This window comes from Micromys minutus, assembly GCF_963924665.1.
Source record: "Micromys minutus genome assembly, chromosome: 16".
NCBI classification, from domain to species: domain Eukaryota; kingdom Metazoa; phylum Chordata; class Mammalia; order Rodentia; family Muridae; genus Micromys; species Micromys minutus.
This window is the reverse complement of record NC_137985.1, coordinates 38,177,624-38,193,795: the sequence shown is the minus strand read 5'-3', so window position 1 is coordinate 38,193,795 and position 16,172 is coordinate 38,177,624. Positions and strand designations below refer to the sequence as shown.

Here is a 16,172-nt window from a genome sequence, read left to right as displayed (position 1 = left end):
CAACAACAGGAAACTCCGTATGTACAATACGAACAGTGAAATTCCTAACACAGCACACAAGAGTCTCAAGCCTGAGCCAAGCAGTTCCGGCAATAGTTGTTGGTGCTGAGTGGTCTGGTGCTGAGTGTTCAAGACCAAAGCTGAACGAATTCGCATCTTATAAGACAGGGAACCCTGTACAAAACACCTGGAAGTCATTATGTTCTTTATTTTGAATTAATATGGGGATGAGGTCAGTGAGTAAGTCACACAAGCCTAATGACCTCAGTGCAATCCCCAGAACCCACGCGGTGAAAAGAAAATTCTTGACAGCGCCCTGTCTCTCTATCTATCTCTGTCTCTCTCTGTCTCTCTCTCTCTCTGTCTCTCTCTCTCTGTCTCTCTCTCTCTCTCTCTCTCACACACACACGCACACACACACACACATACACACACCGAGTCCCAATACTCTGCTCTGCCACCCCCTTTTATGATGTCATGGAAACTTCTTAGTGGCTCAGCTTCTAAACACCACAGCCTGCTCCGGGCTGTGTGGTAAGGCAGCAAAACCCCGAAAGTTGTTATGATAGGGTCTGGAACCAACAGGCAGTGAAGGAGAGCGGCTGGGCTGACCCTCCCCACAGGAAACCCGCACAGTTAGAAATACCAAGGGGCCAGTATGAGGAGTTGTCCCTCGTACTGCCTGTCTGGGTCTGAGGAAAGAGGAAAGGCTGAAGGGAGGCCACAGGTGGGCAGAACTCAACCAAGCTAGGACAACTCTCAACCCATCCTTTGGAAAAAGTCATGCCTGCTGACTGAACCACATCTTTATTGGTTGAGCACGGGGTGGGGGATGGGCAGGGGGAGGCGCTGTTGATATGGCAGTCTGAGAAACCTCTGTCTCAAGATCTTTTGTTCCGGGGCCAGTTCCCTCCGAGACGGCTGTACTGGGCATCATCGCGATCTCGAAGAGGCTGAGATAAGAAAAATCACATCTGAACTCTTCTCCAGACATCCAGGGATAAGCCGAATCCTCCTCCTCCTCCCTACCCTCAGGACTCCCACACATCTTGGAAACCCCTACTGTCAGGTCTCTTAGTCTCTACTCCTTTCTTGCGGCCTCCCTCAGGGCTTACCTGATACAGCTGCTCATTCTTCAGCAGGGCTTGAATGTCAGCAGCTAGAAGCAAGAATAGAGAGTCATTGGGAGCTAGGGAAGATGAGACATTGAGACCTATGAACACTGCAGGGGTGACTAGGCTCTGAAGCCAGTCATGCCTCTTTACCCTCGGAAGTCTTCATGAGCGTCCCAACGCCTTGTAGTCTGACTGAGTCCCCAAGACATTGTCAGAGAAACTTCCAGATGATGCCAGCCCTACCACCATCCCCATCTTTCAGCCAGTTTATGAGCATGCACATAAACACACACAGAAAGAGAGAAAGGGTGGTTAGTGGGGGGCAAAGGGGAGAGAGAGGGAACCCTTCCACTAACCCCCAGAAAGCCTTCCTGTCTCATGTCCTGCAAAACAGTAGACTCCCAAAGCCAGGAGCAGAGTAGCGATGAGATCGGTGATGATGACACCAGCCATGGTGGCTGAGTCCAGCTCCACACAGTTCTGGCACACTGTTGGGGGGAGGAGGAAGAGAGTGTTCAAGGTCAGGGAACCATCTCTAATCCTAGAAAGACCCTAGGCTCTCCCCACCACCGCCCCATTCCAAGACCCCACCCACACTTCAGTGAGACTGTAAAGACTTTGTTACTTCCATCTCCGCCCTTACCCCAAGGAATTGCTGAAGAGAGACATGACACACTTCAGCTTTGATGGACTTTACCTCAAGAGTGAACTAGGCTCCTCTCCGGGCCAGCAGTAACAAGTCAGGCCCTTGATGCTCTGTCTTACTTAGTTAAACTCTTCCCAATTCTGAAGCACACACACACACACACACACACACACACATCTGATTCAAACCACCACAAGTGTCCTTTGTAAGCTGGTTCACCCCAGTTTGCTTTGAGCCAGAATGTCCCCACATGCACAGGGCCCATGATTCCATCCCAGTGGGTTCAGGAGCACATACTTCGGTAATATACTTGTACAGTAGACACCTTCTTCGCCAGTTCTTCTGTCCCATTACACATGTACAGCCCTCGTGGGTCCAGGATGCCTTTGCCCAAGTTGAGTGTTTTATTTTTTGCAAACCATTTTTCCACTGTTCCATCTAGGTGCATGATGCTGGTATTGCATTTCACAAATACTTTGTCTTCGTATTCGGTCACTGTTATCTTGAAGAGGCTCCCTGAGAGGGAAGACGTCATAGTCAGAGGCAGCTCTCTGGAGCTTAGGCAGCTCATTGTTGTGCTGAAATGCATACTCATGGACCATTTGTGTAGTAAAGAATATGATGCCTAGTTAAAGGAGCAGAAGCAACCAGAGGGAGACTTCAGGAAGTTCTCCAGGAACTATATAGGTTTGTGGAGGACATGGGGATGCAGTCCAAGTAGAAAACAGATTATCTAAATTAGCTTTAACTGTCGGCCTAGAGTCACCCTAAAGAGAGTCTCTGATTGAGGGATCACCTACATTAGATAGGCCCTATGGCCATGTACATAAGAGACTGTTTTAATTGTCTTAATTGATGCAGGAGGAGCCCAGCCCACTGTGGGTGGCAACATTCCCTGGCAGGTGGGTCTGGGCTATAGGAAAACAGTATAAGCAAAGGAGCTAGATAAGGAGCCAGGAAGAGCATTCTTCCATGGTTGCTACTTTGTGCTCCTGATTGAGTTTCTGACCTGAACTCTCTGAACAATGTATATATATTGAGATGGAACAAAATAAATCCTTTCCTGCCCTAAGTTGCTTCTGATCAAAGTATTTTATTACAACAGAATTCAAACCAGGACACAGATCCTGAGGGATTTGGGGGCAAAAGCCAAAACCATGAAGGTGTGTTGATCCAAGAACTTTCCAGAAATTAAGTTTAGACCACCGCTTAGACTGCTGGGGTCCCCCAAGAAACCTGAGAAGGCAGAGGATATTCTTAGCCTGGAGATTGTACCTCTTATAATAGAGGCTTCTAAGTCCTCTTCCTAGCCAATATCTCTCTCACTGTAACTTCTCATCCTCTTCCCTGTTGTCTCTGTCCCAGTATCTGCCGGAGTAATGAGATGCTCACTATGAAAGTGTTTTCCAGAGCCAATGACCCCTGTGGCAGAGAGGAGCTGTAGTGAATTACCAGCCCAGTGATCCAGATTTCCGAGGGTAAATTCCATGTAAGAAGAGTCTCTAGGAGCATAGCCCAATGGTAGAGACATATGAAATGCCCTAGATTCTAGCTCCAGAGCTGTATGTATATATGTACACACATATATGTATATGCATATTGACACAGTGACTTGCATCTGGAATCTGATCATTTGGGAGGCTGAGACAGGAGAAGGCCTGAAGTATCAAGGACAACCTAAGCTATGTAATGAGTTTCAAGACAGCCTGGGCTACAGTTTGAGTGAGATTTCCATCTCAAAAAAAAAAAAAAAAAAAGTAGTTTGGTAGTGCCAGAGGCAGCTGGGACACAGATACTGTCACCAGCAATAGCCTGAGGAGTTTCTTTAACCTTTGAGAAAATTTAAAACCTAGAGCTTCTCCTTGAACAGAAAACTTTAAGATGAACTGGGTTTATCCTAATATAATTTTTTATATTATATTAATGTAAGGATATTTTAATATAGATTTTAAGCATGAGTGTTAAGAGAGGCAGTCCAGAAGGGATTCCCAGGGAGAGATGCACCATTGCCTTTACAACAGCTGTATACGCCTTTCTGGTGGGTTTTGAATTTCTTATCCCCAGAGTTACTAAGATACCTAAATGAGTTCACAGAGTGGTTGGTATGGGCATCAAACAGGATTACAATTGGCCGAACAAATGTTTAGAGTTGGGGTTGCCAGAGGCAGGATATATTCACGGTAAACAAAGTAAGTAGTCTTATTTGTTAGGGTCTTAGGAAAATGTTCTAGAGAGGAATGAGGCCCTGCTCAACCAAGGTCATATACACTTGGGCATTATGCCTGGCTTGCCGCTAATTTTAATGTCAGATACCTGTATAGAAAAAGAGTAACGAGTAGGCAGCTTTCACAGCAAATGTTAATTGTGCTGAAATTCTCGAACCTTAGCTAGTGAGAGGCATCAACTAGTTTCTGGGGTGAGTGGTTCCTGTCCCTCCTGTGCCCCTATAATTTTTACTGTCTTTGCCATGCTTGCTTAAGGAGAAAGAGCCACCAATATATATCGAATCTGTTCCTGAGGCTCTATATACAAGTCTTGTGGGAGAGGTGGGGCTGGGGGTGAGCCAGAAATAAGCACAGTGAACCTTCCCAGACAGCCTGAGAACATCCTCACAGCCCAGAGGGCACTGCCATGTCTATAGTCAGCCCCACCTGGAGTCTCTGTGTCACTGAGCTTCATTACTTAGTCACCGATTTGAACACAAGAGCCACAAGAGCATCTTCCAGAAAACACCAAAATGGCTGCTCCTACCTCTGAAGCAGAAATATATGTGAGCATGCTAGAGGAGACGGGTCTTGTCTTCTTTGGGGTTACTTCCAGTAGAAATCCAGTGGCCAGGACAGGACTTAGAGTAAGCATTTAACCCAGTTTTCCTGGAACCTCTGAGTTCTGAGATGTGGGCTTTACAGGGTTATTTTGGAGTGAGTTTGATTTGGGTGTTTTGCACTCCTAGAGACCTACCCCTGCTCTATCTACCCAGCCCACTTCTCTGTTTTAAAAGCCAAAACAAACAAATATCTGAAAAAAGGTAGTACGTACTGACTTTAATATAACATACCCCCCACACCCTTCCCATTCAGCTACAGCTAACTTTTCTCTTAAAGTTCCCACCTAAATTCTGAGCTGTGGCTCCGGGTGGTCACAAGACCAAGAATTCTACTCCAAGAGGCCATTTGCCTTAGACTGTGCAAGGGGTATAACTTCTTCCTTTACTAGTCCGAGGTCTAGAAACATGCAATATGGAACCATTTTGTATAAATGTCTGGTCCAAGGCATTTGGAGACACCATCAAGACCAATATGAGCCTTGACTGGAGTAGATCAAAAGCCAAATACTTGTTTTCTATACCCTAGCCTCGCCCGTCTATCCTCCCCAGGCTGGTAAATTGAGATGCACTTTCCAATGCCCTTCTTGGGTCCGTCCTCCGCACAACTGAAGATGCCTCACTTACCTTGGGAGAGAACAGTAGCCAGTATCAGACAAGCCAGAATCCCATTGTGTTCCATTTTCCAGAAGAACTCATCCAACAAATAGAGGCAAGCCACGGGACGATCAGCCAGGGCAAGCACTACCCTCCGCCAACAGACTCATAGGTATTCAGAAAAAGGAAGAGTGGGGGAGAAACTAGAAGAAATCTGCCTCTCTACCTTCCGCCTTTGATGATGTAAGGCTGGCAAGGCAAGAGTGGGCTGGGGGTGGGGAAAGACACAAACAGGTGCAAACTGCTCTTCCTGAAGCAGAGAGTTTGGGATGAGGCAGAGCAGAGACTATGAAAAAAGTTCATTCTGAATTCTAGGAGGTGTAAGGGAGTTTAGAATAGACTTTCCAAGTAATAATTAACAAATAACAATAGTTACTGGTTAAAGGAAAGAAAGAGAGAGAGAGAGAGAGAGAGAGAGAGAGAGAGAGAGAGAGAGAAAGAAAGAAAGAAAGAAAGAAAGAAAGAAAGAAAGAAAAAGAAAGAAAGAAAGAAAGAAAGAATATTTGGGGCTTCCTATTGACAACACAGCTACATTTACTCACAAACAAGGAAGCGCCACCTCTTCAGATCGTCTCTTCAGAGAAGCTATGAGCCCATTACACAAGCCACATTAGCAGTTCCTCTCATTTCTGGTGAGTCTCAGGACCCTTCACGGGACACTCTGGGACACCATATCAAGCTGCTTCTAGCCAGTGAGAAGAGGGATTTCAGAACCCCTCAGCCAGATGTCTGAATCCTAGGTCCAGCACACAGTATCCATGGCACCACGCATGGAGTGTCTCAGAGCTTGTCTCCCTCAGCATCACTCTAAGGACTTGGGTAGGAGTGTTTGCATGGTGCCTGCCACAGCAAGCCTTCTCAGTCTGAGAGTCTTCTTAACAATATAATCCACTCACTTGTAGAACTGAGCCTCCACAGGAGACATTAGACTTTTTCTACAATGGGTCATGAGGATCTGACTTTCCACACTGCTATAGTCAAGAAGGTCATCTGTCTGGGGACAAAATCATGCCTGGTGTCGCATAGGTTTTCTGTGGATTTCTATTGTGCATTGACTGGCTAAAGAAGACAATAGCCTAAGACCCTGGAACTAGCCCAGGGCCATGCACCAAGAAATAAGTTAGTTGTCTATTGGGATGTCCTCTTCCAGGTGGGTATCACTTTGATGTTCTCAAAAGAACAGTGACAAAAGTCTCTTAAGGAAGGTCTACTCTAAGATGCTTTTCCATTCAGAACTTCAGTCCCATATGCCTAAAAGTCCTGCCTAAATCCCCGAGTTCTAGAATCAAGTGACAAATCCAGTCCTAGCAAGAACTACAGGCAGGGACATTTGTCACTGTCATGAAGAAAAAGGCTCAGAGAAGTCTTCAACCCATTATGCCTATATATAGAGAGAGAGGTTCTAGGGGCGAAGGGGTTTCCAAGTGGGAATTAGAACCTGCACTCGCTCCCCACCACCTGCTATCCTGCAAGCCTTAATGACAAGAGAAAACAAGAGCTATGACAGGGCATCAGCACCCCTGCTGGGGCCTCTGCTGCCCACGCTCTCCAGTAGAGGGTGGGGACACCTGGTATTGCCTCTACTCAGAGACCCAGCTCAACGGATGCTGGGCGGGGCCAGGCTAGCTGCCACACTGGCTGGCTGCTGGCTGGGTGGCTGGGTGGCTGGGTAGCCGGCTGCTAAGGGACTCTTGACACTTCTACTGAAGAAGCAAAGAGACCGACATGGAGCAAGGGAAGGTCTTACCTGGCCTCTTCCTGGTGATCTCTCTTCTTCAAGGTAAGAGTTTACTTCAAAGTAAGAGTGTCTGACCACACTGGGAAGTCTCATGAGAAGAAGGCATAAGCAGGGAGGCAGGGTATGGGAATCCTTATTAACCTTGAGCTCTCTTCACCTGTCACCTTAGAATTCAAAGAAGGAAAGGGAAAAATGATGCCTCCACCTGGCCAGTGCTGGAAAAAAAGCACAGGGTCCAGAAGGCTACACTGGCTGGAGAATTTCAATGCCGCCATCTTAGGCTCGAAAGTAGCTGAAAAGAGCTGGTGAGCCGGTGTTGCTGGAGAAGCGGCTTAGGCAGTAAGATGTTTGCTATGCAAGAGTTCAGTCCCTAGAACCCACTGTAAATGAGAGCGTGTGGCACGTTCTTATCACCTCAGTGGTAGGAAGGCATAGGCTGATGATAGATTCCTGGGCTGTCTTGTAGGCCAGGCAGCCTGGAGAAATCAGGTCTTTTTGACAGCACACACACACACACACACACACACACACACACACACACACATACTCTGAAAGGAACAGGTTAGAAATGACACTGAAGTTTGACCTCTGGCTTTCTCTCTCTCTCTCTCTCTCTCTCTCTCTCTCTCTCTCTCTCTCTCACACACACACACACACACACACACACACACACACACCTCTCACACACACACAAACACACACACAGAAGAGAGAGAGAGAGAGAGAGAGAGAGAGAGAGAGAGAGAGAGAGAGAGAGAGAGAGCACCAAGATAAGGAAATTGGGGGAAAGGGTGTATACAGTCGGCCTGTGGAACATTTGTCTACAACGCTGCTTGGCTGCTTAACAAGCCTGGTGAGATCCAGATATCTGAGACTCCAGAGTAAAAAGATGAACAAAGACGTTTTCTGTTCTCAAGAGTGTGGAGTCTGGAGAGGTCAGTTTCAATGCTGACATGCCGAGTCCAAGGTACAGCACAGGAATGCCTGTTTGAAATAGCCAACAAGGAGGAGGTGAATTGGGCCGACTCCTAGGTACCCTGGGAGAAGCTAAGGTGAAAAATATTTTGTATGTATTATTTTGTCTGTTTCCTGTTTGAGTGCGAGAGTGTATGTGCATGCCTTGGTGCATATGTGGAAGACAGAGGACAACCTGAAGGAGCTGGTTTTCTCCTTCCACTATGTGGGGCCTACAATCAAACTCACGTCACCGAGCTTGGCAGCAAGCACGTTTACCTACAGTTTCATCACAGTGTTCTTCCCTCCTCTCCTTTCGAACAGCCTCTTACTGTATAGCCCAGGTTGGCCTCCAACTCGTGGGCAGTCCATTTGCCTGAGTCTCCCAGGATTTGTGTTATAGGCCAAACCACCACACCCAACTAAAGGCAAATTCTTGAAACTACAAAACTATTTTGTGATGTGTCGTGAACAAAAGGAGTGAGCATGTGAAATGTTTGCTGGGTATACTAGCATCTAACCTCAGTACTCTGGAGTCAGAGGCAGGAAGATCAGAAGTTCCAGGGCAACCTGGGCTGTACACCAAATTCTAGCAGCCTAGAACTCTGACTTAAAACAACAACAACAACAACAACAAAACCCAGGGTATAAAATGTTGAACATAATCCACTAAGATAAGCATATGTTTAAATTTTAGATTTGTGGAATATGGTAAATGAAGCTCGTGGGTGATTAGAACGGCTTCAGTAGCATGGTGTGAGTGGACGCCAGACATGGGGGGGAAGGACCATGAAGGATGAGTGGGAGGAATCTGAGCGAGAAGAGATAGAGTAAGAGAGAAATAGTCTAAGAATTTAAAAATGGGTAAACCTGTTCTTTAGCTAAAGGAGATGACAGACGATACATAGAACAAAGGTCTGAAGCAGGTGCTGCTGGAAGGGGAGCTGGGGGTGGAGTCAAGGGCACTTGGAAGAGAAACAGAAAGTAGGGTCAGGGGCTCTTGCCTTGGGCAGGCTTGCAATCAGACAGGAAATGGAAGGACAGGGCAACAACAGCACCACTGCTCTCAAAACAAGGAGGGGAGAGGCATGAGCCTGGAAATTCCATGAGTGACAGTCGGATAGGAGACTTGAAGAAGATGGCGACAGTGGGGAAGTCTCTGAGAGAACATGGAGAAAACTAGAGGGCAATTCTGAAAACCAGAGGGAGGCTTCTGGAAACAGTTGAGCAACAGAAAGGCTAAGCCTGGAGTCCCAGTCCTCAGCAGTAGTAAGCTGTGAGCACTTGGACTCGACTGCCCTCTGAACTCAATCCACACACCAGGCAGTGGGATATTTGAGCACCAGGGCTCTTGAGTCTGTCAAGAGAGCACAGTCAGATATCCAAACATCAGCAATGTTGCCACTGCACCATCTTTTCCTACTGACTCTAAGTAGAACGAAGTGTCTCCTTGTTCTTTTACTTAACAGCCAGATAATTAGAGATAAGTGCTAGTAAAAGCAATCGTTTGGGGAACAGAAAGATGGCTCAGCATTTAAGAGCACTTAGCGCTTTTGCAGAAGACTCAGGTTCAAGTCCTAGCACCCACAAGGTGACTCACAAATGTCTGTAATTCCATTTCCAGGAGATTTGGATGCTCTTTTCTGGCCTTTACAGAAGAGAACATGTTGAGAACTATTTATCTGGAGGATTAGGATATTGAAGTTGTTATTAACTGTGGTGTTCATACAAATGCATATGAAAGATAATAGAAGACTCCATGATACAGTCTTTGTAAGTTTGTCATCTGTAATGGGGTGGAACTTTGCAGTGATTAAGCTGTTTTGAGGCTGCCCACATTCCTGCAAATAATCCCTCACCCTTTCTCTGTAAACAAGCCAACTAAATCCATTGATTCATTAAGCTGGACTTCAGTGGAATTATTGCTTTGATCCATGTCAGTGGCCTACCTAAAGTGAAGGGATGTTCTCACCTCTCCAGGAAAAGCTAGCATCACAAATTGGTGTTCAAACATGGGCATAATATACTCAAAGGTTTTGGAGGAACAGTTTTCTGGCTCTTGCTTTGGGTAGCAAGGTAGTCAACTGAGGTTGGGCCGTCTGAAGGTGGAAGCATTACAAAAGCAATTCCAATATGGCTGCCCCCCTTTGTGGAATGTAGTGGTGTGTCTTTTTGCTATGGTGGTAGTTGTATGGGCCTTACTACAGGTAGTAAGATAAAGTTAAGGCTGAATCATCAGAAGGTAGACTGTCCATGGGGGAGGTCCGGGGATGGCTGCCTTAAGAATTTAAACTCACATAAATATGACAGAGAGGCTGAGCATGGTGGTGCACACCTTTGGTCCCAACACTTAGGAGGAAAGATATACAGATCTCTGAAAGTTGATAGCCAGCTTGGTCTACATATTGAGTTCCAGGACAACCAGGATATAAGAAATAAGAGAGATGGGGGAGGGAGAGAGAGTGAGAGTGAGAGAGAGAGAGGAGGAAGAAGAGAAGAGGGGGAGGAGAAGAGAAGAGAAAAAATTGATTCTGCTTAAGTAGAAAGCTTAGTAGTATAGAAAAAAAGGACATTTGGCTATCTTTGAAGAACAAATAGAATCTTGCCAGATAGGGAAAGGCAGTTTGGGTGAGAAAAAAATATAATTAAAGACACAGATTTGGAAGAGGATAGGGAAGTGGTATGGCTGGATGTTAGTGATGGGGAGCTAGCCATTAGTCCAAGTATGACAGAAATAGTTGGACGCTTTAACTTAAAACTTCTGCAGGCTGATGCTGTCCATGAATGATACCAGCACAGTGCCTAGAACATGGGAAGAGCTTAATTTGCCAGATGAATTGTTACAGAAGTGGACAGGTAAATGAACACAATTAACAAATACATTATTATTTTAAAGATTTGTTTTATGTGAGCCTGGCAGTGGTGATGTATGTCTTTAATCTGAGCTCTTAGGAGGATCTCTGTGAGTTTGAGGCCAGCCTAGTCTAAGAGCTACACACACACACACACACACACAAACTCTGTCTCAGAAAAGCCAAAATCAAAAAAATTATTTTATGTATATGATAGCTTGTACATGTATATATGTATTGTGTGCATATGTGTATATGTATGAATACCTGGTACCTGTAAACAACCTTACAACAAACAGTTGTAAGCCCTTGGGGGGGGTCAAACAACCCTTTTTCAGGCGTCACATATCAGATACTCTGAATGTTATGGCCGGGGGTCACCACAACATAAAGAACTATATTAAAAGATCAGAGCACTAGGGAGATTGAGAACCACTGATCTTAGTAACTTGACCAGCCTCATTCCAAATCATCTCCTTAGCATAAAATCAGGGTTGCCAAGAGTCTACTACAAACAGCAAAGCTACATCCATCCCTCATGATATCCCAAAGGGTTAGAGAGATGTTAAGTGTTTAAAACACAAACTACTCTTGCAGAGGCCCAGAGTTTGGCTCCTCTGCAAAAGAGTTGGTATAGACCAGCATCTACACTAGGTAAGACCAGCATCTATACTAGGTAAGACCAGCATCTACACTAGGTAAGAAAGACCAGCATCTACACAAGGTAAGACCAGCATCTACACTAGGTAAGACCGGCATCTATACTAGGTAAGACCAGCATCTACACTAGGCAACCCAGCTCCAGAGGATCTTATGCCTCTGGCCTCCGCACGCAGATGAACTCTCATGCACACATGGTCTTGTTCTGATGTCTTTGTACAGATACACACAACTGGAAATAAGATAAATCTTGAGAGAGAGAGAGAGAGAGAGAGAGAGAGAGAGAGAGAGAGGGAGGGAGGGAGGGAGGGAGGGAGGCCTCACCCAGAAAGGTAGAACTGCATCCAGGGAAGAAACACAATACAGTATTTGCCATTGCCTAGCATCTCTCTTGATCTTGACCTTACGTGGTCACACAAATACCTTGGCCCATCTGATCCTTTCTTTTTCTTCTGTTTTTCCAGGCATTGTGACCCAGTCAAATCAAGGTAAGAGAAATGTTTTCTCTCTATCCTCAAATTCTGAAGAACTCCACAGAAGATTGGCTTCCTGTAGTGGTCTCGGGGACTGAGGAGCTGGCTCAGCAGTGAGGAGAACTTCCAGAGGACCTAAATTCAGTTTCTAGCATCCACATGGGATGGCTCACAACTGCCTGTTACTTCAGCCCTAGGATATCCAACATCCTCTTCTGTCCTCTGTGAGCACTGTACATATGTGTCACACACACACACACACACACACACACACACACACACACACACATTCATTTTTGTAAAAAAAAAAAAAAAAAAGCAACGGTCTCATGATTTAGAAGGGGAACAATTTTGAAAAGGTGAGGTGGTAGGAGGTGAGGAGCTGACATTTCCATTATCAACCAAAGCAATGTCCTACTAGGACCCATCCTGGGCAGCTTTCCTAGACCTAAGCAATGAATTATCTGGTTCTTGCAGTAGAAACAGGACCCTGGGAATTAAGTATGTCTCAAAATATGACTGAACCAGCAGTATTAGCATCAGCCAGGAGTGTATTAATAACAGATATCACACACACACAGAGAATTATTCTAAAAAGACCTGAAATTCAAGCATGAGCCACATGTGATTTGTGTGCACATTAACAGCTGGAGAAGCCAACAGTGGTGGTGCATGCCCTTTAATCCCAGCACTGGAAGGCAATGGCAGTAGGATCTCTGTGAGCTCAAGGCCAGCCAGGTCTACAAAGTGAGTTTCAGGACAGCCACAGCTATACCATGTCCCAAAAAAAAAGAAAAAAAGAAAAAAGAAAAGAAAAGAAAGGCAGGAAGGAAGGGAGAGAGGGAGGGAGGAAAACTAGTGTTCTAATGATCTCCTCCTGCTGGTTACAAAGACCAGTAACAGAGCCACAACTTATCCCTTTTCAGCAAAGGGTCTGGTAAAAGTGGATGACAGCCGAGGAGATGGCTCTGTGCTTCTGACTTGTGGCTTGAATGACAAGGCTATCACGTGGCTTAAAGACGGGAGCAGAATAAGTCCTCCAAATATAACTAAAAACACGTGGAATCTGGGCAACAACGCCAAAGACCCTCGAGGCATGTATCAGTGCCAAGGATCAAAGGAGAAGTCCAAGTCCCTGCAAGTGTATTACAGAAGTATGTAACCCCTTCACTATGTCTGTTGGGAATCCAGTTGTACTCACTATTCTGGTGTGCTTAACATCCAGGATGAGGTGGGAATTGATGCTGAGCAGTGATTGGTGGGAATAGTAGCTAGATCTGGGATTACTACGCTTTATATCAACATAGCTACAGATTCTTAAGGAATCATATCCCTGTACAACCTGCTTGACCTTTGGGTGGAACTCATGGATTAGAGCAGTTCAGCAAATAAATCAGTTAGGAGGGGACCCAGAATTGATGTGATACATAGAGGTAAGCAGGGTGGTAGAAAGTGGAGGCCAGGTCTTTCTTCTTCACCTAGTTCCTGATTGTAGGACTGTTTAGACTTCCCGGGACTTCTCAAAGATGAAAACTGGAGGGAGGAGCCTGCTGCCCAGGAGGGAGGCATTAGTGCTGGTGGGTAGGAGGAAGAAAAACATACAAGAATGCCTTCCATCCTGAAAAAGGTCTGTCTCTACCTGTGCCTTGTTCCCCACAGTGTGTGAGAACTGCATTGAGCTAAATATAGGCACCATATCTGGCTTCATCTTTGCTGAAATCATCAGCATTTTCTTCCTTGCTGTTGGTGTATACTTCATTGCTGGACAGGATGGAGTTCACCAGTCAAGAGGTAAAAGAAGCTAGAGGTGGTGGTACTTGGTTGTAATCCTAGGTACTCAGGAAGCTGAGGCAGGAGGGCCCTTAGTTCAGTGCTTGCCAAGGTAACAAAGCAATACCCTGTCTTAAAATTTATAAAGGGCTGGGACCTGGAGATATACTTCAGTTAGTAAAGTGCTTACCTAATTTGCAGGATGCCTAAGGTTCAATGCCTCAGAACCACATAAACCAGATGTAGTAGCATATGCTTACAATTCCAGCCCTCACAGTGTGGGGGCTAGAGAATTGGAAATTTAAGGTTATCTTCAGCTACATACAGAGTTTGAGGCCAGCCTAGTCTACATAAGAGCCTGTCTGAAAAAGCAAAAGGAGGAGCTGGAGATATGGCTCAGTTAAAAGAACACCTGCTTAGCTTGACCACACTCTGGATTCAGACTCTCATGCTAAATACAATTGGGCATGGTGTCACAAACATGGAATCCCAGTATTTGATAGAGACTAGAAGATTCAAAGCTCAAAGTCATACAAGACTACATAGTGAGTTCAAAGTCAGTCTAAGCTACATGAGAACCTGTCTCAATAAACAAGCAAACAAGCTGGGGTGTAGCTCAGTGTTACATGGCGTGTGTGAAGCCCTGAGATCATGTCTATGTATTAGAAGATACAAGAAGAAAAAGAATGTCGTTAGCTGAGAGATAGGACCAACTAAAGCCCTTGCCTGCCTTCTTATCAAAATACAGCCAGTGGGAAGACTGAGTTGGTGCATACGACTGATGTAAATGATTGATGACTATGTCTCTAAGGGATAGGAAAGAAAGACATTTCTTATTGTTCCAGCATATTTGCTGGCCTACAATTTGGCCTTTTTTCTTTTTCTCTCCCTTTTCTGGTGCTGCTGTTATTGTTTTGTTAGACAGGATCTCATAAGATAGCTCTGTCTAAACTCATTGTGTAGCTCAGGCTGACCCAAATCCATGGTGTTTCTCCCAAGGACTGAGATTACAGGCATGAATTACCATGGTCTTCCTCCCTGTCTGTCAGTCTGTTTTAATGTTGAAACAGGCATAATGGCACACACCTTTAATCCCAGCACTCCAGGGGCAGAGGGATTTCTGTGATTTTAAGGTCTGTGTTGTCTATTCATCAAGTTTCAGGCCAAATAAGGGTTACATAGTGAGACCCTGCCTCAAATGATTTTAGTTTCATTGAAATAGAGTTGCACAGTATATATTCTGGTGTGTGGTTTCTTTTGACTTTTGGAAGTGGTCTGTGTTCTTGTGCTCAGATGATCCTTAGACAACTTAAAATTCTATTGTGTGAATAATTTAATGTATTATCATTCTGTCTTTGAACATGTGCTCTGTCTATTTTCGTGCAGCTTCAGACAAGCAGACTCTGTTGCAAAATGAACAGCTCTACCAGGTAAAGAAGCGGGGATGAGAAAAACAGTGCTGTAGCCTGTTGGGGTGGGCCTTCGGGATTGGAGGCAAGCTATTTGAAGAGCTACTGTAGTGAGTGATCAAGAGCTACTTGGGGCATGCCACGCCGTGGGATGGTTGCTGTATAGGATAGCATGGGAAAGAAATAAAGAGAAAGACTAAGAGACAGGAAGGAGGATCTCAAAGGGGAAAAGCTCAAGAACGTACCGACTGGGCCACTGGAAGAAACTCCACGTGGTCTCCCTCTCCTCATTCATTTTTGGCTCCCAGAGCTGTGAAGCAGCCATTGCAAGGTTTTGCTCATAAAAATGTTCAGTGACTATGATTCACATTAATTAATGATGGAGAGAGAACAGTGAGTTGATGCTGCTGCTGTCTCCTTCAGCCCCTCAAGGACCGGGAATATGAGCAGTACAGCCATCTCCAAGGAAATCAACCGAGGAAGAAGTGAACTCAGCAGGACTCAGAGTATGTGCCTTCCTCACCACTGATCCTGGGCAGTGCCTCTCCATGCTTCCTAGCTGTTGCCAAATCTCTTTTTCCAATAAGGTTGAGAAAGGGTGGGGAGTTGACCGTGGAGTCTCCTTTTTAAAGACACTGGTACCAGGACTGACTGCCTTAACCTAAGAATGTGTGGGTGCTGTGTGCTGTGTGCATCTGTGTGCTGTGTGCATCTGTGTGCAAGCCACAGATACTGAAAATTATTCTTTACCTCATTAAGTTCTCTCAAACATCCATAGGTTTTCTTTGTGATGAAGGACTGCCCTGCCCATTACAGCAATGCCCTTGGCTATTAATCTACCTGATAGCACTGGTACCCACCCCCCACTCAGTGTGATAAGCAATAAACCATCCCTATTTGACTGAGATCAGTGTTTGAGTGGCTTGTTTGGCGATTCCCAGACCCTCCCCCCCAATATTGTATGTCCAAAAAAAAATTGCACTGAGCTGGCGAAATATCTCAGCAGTTAAGGGCATCCCTGTGGGGGCTTACAGTAGTGTATAATTCCAGTTCCAGGGATCTAACTCCTCTTCT

The 16,172-nt window shown here is 45.4% G+C and overlaps 2 protein-coding genes across 2 annotated transcripts; one reads left to right on the top strand and one right to left on the bottom strand.

The window, feature by feature from the left end:
• Window positions 1-826: 826 nt before the first annotated feature.
• Window positions 827-5,274, bottom strand: CD3D (CD3 delta subunit of T-cell receptor complex). The gene is made up of 5 exons (XM_080929708.1): window positions 5,213-5,274; window positions 2,059-2,277; window positions 1,472-1,603; window positions 1,116-1,159; window positions 827-953 (listed from the first exon to the last, which is right to left on the bottom strand). The coding sequence occupies exons 1-5, from the start codon at window positions 5,265-5,267 to the stop codon at window positions 882-884; spliced, it is 522 nt and encodes a 173-aa protein (XP_080785834.1). The 5' UTR covers window positions 5,268-5,274; the 3' UTR covers window positions 827-881.
• Window positions 5,275-6,964: 1,690 nt separating this feature from the next.
• CD3G (CD3 gamma subunit of T-cell receptor complex) lies at window positions 6,965-15,587 on the top strand (the record flags this gene model as incomplete). The annotated part of the gene is made up of 5 exons (XM_080930046.1): window positions 6,965-7,046; window positions 12,846-13,073; window positions 13,579-13,710; window positions 15,076-15,119; window positions 15,522-15,587. The coding sequence occupies exons 1-5, from the start codon at window positions 6,968-6,970 to the stop codon at window positions 15,585-15,587; spliced, it is 549 nt and encodes a 182-aa protein (XP_080786172.1). The 5' UTR covers window positions 6,965-6,967.
• Window positions 15,588-16,172: the final 585 nt, after the last annotated feature.

Excerpts from the sequence above, each read along its gene's own strand:
- CD3D (XM_080929708.1), bottom strand. The coding sequence starts at position 5,267 with ATGGAACACAATGGGATTCTGGCTTGTCTGATACTGGCTACTGTTCTC. Across the intron at positions 1,604-2,058 it reads TGTACAAGTATATTACCGAA|TGTGCCAGAACTGTGTGGAG; the intron begins GTATGTGCTCCT and ends TCCCCCCAACAG. Across the intron at positions 1,160-1,471 it reads GACAGGAAGGCTTTCTGGGG|CTGCTGACATTCAAGCCCTG; the intron begins GTTAGTGGAAGG and ends TCTTGCTTCTAG.